The sequence below is a fragment of the Prosopis cineraria genome, unplaced genomic scaffold (assembly GCF_029017545.1).
Source record: "Prosopis cineraria cultivar Desert tree isolate PC_DT_omini unplaced genomic scaffold, ASM2901754v1 PC3, whole genome shotgun sequence".
In the NCBI taxonomy this organism is placed as follows: Eukaryota; Viridiplantae; Streptophyta; class Magnoliopsida; order Fabales; family Fabaceae; genus Prosopis; species Prosopis cineraria.
The window spans coordinates 21,821,343-21,824,652 of record NW_026555334.1 but is presented as its reverse complement, the minus strand read 5'-3'; the positions used below and the strand labels follow the sequence as shown (position 1 = coordinate 21,824,652).

General features: G+C 39.4%; 1 protein-coding gene across 1 annotated transcript; it reads right to left on the bottom strand.

Annotated features, from left to right (window-relative positions):
- Positions 1–209: 209 nt before the first annotated feature.
- LOC129304888 (pentatricopeptide repeat-containing protein At3g57430, chloroplastic) lies at positions 210–3,035 on the bottom strand. The gene has a single exon (XM_054944722.1). The coding sequence runs from the start codon at positions 2,972–2,974 to the stop codon at positions 239–241; it is 2,736 nt and encodes a 911-aa protein (XP_054800697.1). The 5' UTR covers positions 2,975–3,035; the 3' UTR covers positions 210–238.
- Between the last annotated feature and the right edge of the window lie 275 nt (positions 3,036–3,310).

Here is a 3,310-nt window from a genome sequence, read left to right as displayed (position 1 = left end):
AGTTTAAATGAAATAGAGGAGAAAAAATTTTAAATTTGAAAAATAAAACAAGAGAAAAAAAACTCATAAGGAAAAAAAATTAAAGACATGAAGCCGCGCGCAGATATGATACGTGACCTTATGAATAGTGAACATTTCAAATGTCACGTACTTTGTGCATAACATGCATGGATCATTACGCTGTTAGCAGTTCTGATTAGAACAAGAGCTTAATAAAATTCTTTTATTTATTTTCTTTTCACCAATAATCCCCACAAGAACAAGTTCCATCTCTGAAATGATGGAACCTTCTTACATCTCTCAAAATAATCTCCCTATTCATGATCTTTGATATGAATTTAGAAGCAAGATGACAGTCATTGCAGACCCTAAGGTTCTTAGCTACTCTAATGGTTGTTCCAGGAGGAGTATTCAGAAGGCCAAAAGCTATTGCCAGTTTCTCACTGTGTCCACACAACAGAGGTTCTTTCTCTTCATCATCAACATTGTGAAGTACACAAGAAGTATCAGGCACATATCCCTCCTTTCTCATTCTCTCTGACAGAATTTCAAGAAACTCATACAAATTCTCACTTTGTGGATGTGTCATATCCCCAGCCACAAACTTATGCACCTCATCACCAAACTCAATCCAACTACAACCAGGTTCTTTCCTCACTCCCATTTCTTTCATTTTCTTCCTAATAACCATTGCCTTGTCCCACAATCCAACTGAAGAGTATATGTTAGACAAAAGAACATAGTGGCTTGCCACATTTGGCTCCAGCACAAATAGGTGCTTTGCTGCAATTTCACCGATTTCTACATTCCGGTGATTCCTACAAGCGCCGAGCAAACTACTCCATGCTTCCAGTTTATCCATGTCAGATGGCATCAAATTGATCATCCTATATGCCTCTTCCACTTGACCAGATCGACCAAGCAAGTCTACAAGACAAGCATAATGATCAGATTGTGGTTCAACCCCACGTTCGTCTTTCATTGTATTGAATAAAGCAAGGCCTTCATCCACTATTCTGGAATGGCTACAAGCAGCAAATATAGCAATATAAGTCACTTCATTAGGCCTCACTCTGCCGTTCTCGGCTCCTTCAGCTGCCATTTTTCTGAAAAGTTCCAAGGCTTCCTCACCTTTCCCATGCATCCCATATGCCATGATGAGAACGTTCCAGGTGATAACATTTTTTACAGGCATTTGATCAAACAACCTTCTAGATAAGTTCAAGCAACCACATTTTGCATACATGTCAACTAGCGCACTTCCTACAGCAACAACTGTCGCCAGCTTTTGCTTGATGGCGTAGGCATGAATCTCTTTCCCTTTACCCAGTGCTGTCAAGGCAGCACAACCAGGAAGCACTGTCATGAGTGTTACGGAGTTTGGCTTGAGGGGAACTCCATCATCCTCATAAACATCATCCGTGCCGAGATTGTCTTCATCTTCTTCTCTTCGCATGTCTCGTAGAAGATTAAGTGCATCATCATGCCTTCCACAAATAACATAACCAGTGATCATTGTATTCCAAGCAACTATATCTCTTTCACCCATGGTGTCAAAGATGAATTTCGAAATCTCTATCTTACCTATTCTGGAATACATGTCCATCAATGCATTTTGCACGTATCTATCCTTCTGGAGGCCCCTTTTTAGTATATAACCGTGGACGCCTTCTTTGTATAAAAATTCTTCACAACGCACGCAAGCTGGTAGAATGCTTGATAATGTAGTTGCATTAGGACAAAAATCAGAACTAGATATCATTCCCATGAAGAGATTCAAGGCTTCCTCATCAAACTCATTCTGTGCATAACCAGCAATAATAGCATTCCAGACAGCAACCGTCCTTTTCGAGATTCCATCAAAAACCAGTCGACCATTTTCAACTGCTTTGCAATTGCAATACATGTCAATTAAAGCACTGCCAACAAAAGAATTATGAATTAAATCAGTGTTTCTCAGGGCATAAGCATGTATTTCCTTTCCAGTATTTAACAGCTCCAATTGGGAGCAAGCAGGCAGAACACTCGCCAATGTAACCCCATCAGGTTTAACTCCATCAAGAAGCATAAGGCGAAGGTGTAACAAGGCCTGCACAAAATGATCATTTTGTGAGAAGGAACTAATAATGGTGTTCCAAGAGACCAAATCTTTGTCATCAAAGAGCTCAAATAAAGCTTTTGAGTCATCAACTCTTCTTAATTTCGCGTACATTGCCATCAGAGCATTGTTTGTGAATGATCTACAATCCCCTTTTCTCAGAGTATACGCATGCACTTGCTTTCCAAGCCTAAGCCCATCATGCTCACGCAAGTTGGAACAAGCAAGAGCAGCACTCACCAAAGTGAACGAGTTAGGCTCCAAATTTTCCAATATCATAAAACGAAAAGCCTCTAAAGCGAATTCCCACTCCTCAAATCTACATAACGTAGAAATCATTGAATTCCACGAAACTTCATCTCTATCAGTAATTCTTTCAAACACCTTGTAAGCACCCACGATATCTCCACATTTCCCATACATATTAACAAGGGAATTAGCCACGGTCACAGAAGACAAAGCAAACCCGAATTTCACGACATGGGCATGCATCTGTATGCCCAAATCCAAATCCTGAATACCCGCTACGGCTTTTAGAACAGCAGGGAAAGCGAAGTTGTCGGGTTGACCATCCGACAGGGTCATCATCTTTATATATGCAAAAATGGCTTCGTCGAATAGATTGGACCGAGCCAGTGAGCGAAGATCTTCGATCCATGAGGAAGGAGAACGAGATTGTAACAGAGGTTGTACGGTGGAAGTAGTAGTGGAGAAGTTGGGGGCAGGAGAAGTCGGAGAGTTGGCAGCAGCGACGGCGGTGATGTTGCTGTGGCCGTCGCCGGAGAGGTGGGTTAGAGCAGGAGGAAGGGGATTGTGAAGAAAAGAGGAAGAGAAGGGAAGAGAGAGTGGAGGGAGAAGGGGGGTTAAAGAAGACATGTGGTTTAGTTAGTTATTGCAGTTGAAAGGTTGAAGCTTCATTGGAGGAGGCTGCTCATCACCTTCCTCCTTCCTTATCCAAATCGAACTGCAAGCTTACATGTTACTCCTCTCATTTTAAATTATAAAATATTTTTAATAAATTTTATTAATATATTTAATAATTTTATTTTTTTTAAATAAAAATATAAATTTTAAAAATATTCATAATTTAATATATTAAAAAGAAAAAATAAAAATTAATTATATAAAGAGAAAGGGTAATATGAGAAACAATAAATTTAATGAAACCTTGATATATTCAAACTATCTTATATTTAGGATAAATTTTTTTTT

What these genes read in the sequence shown, in the direction of transcription:
- LOC129304888 (XM_054944722.1), bottom strand. Translation starts at nt 2,974, where the DNA reads ATGTCTTCTTTAACCCCCCTTCTCCCTCCACTCTCTCTTCCCTTCTCT.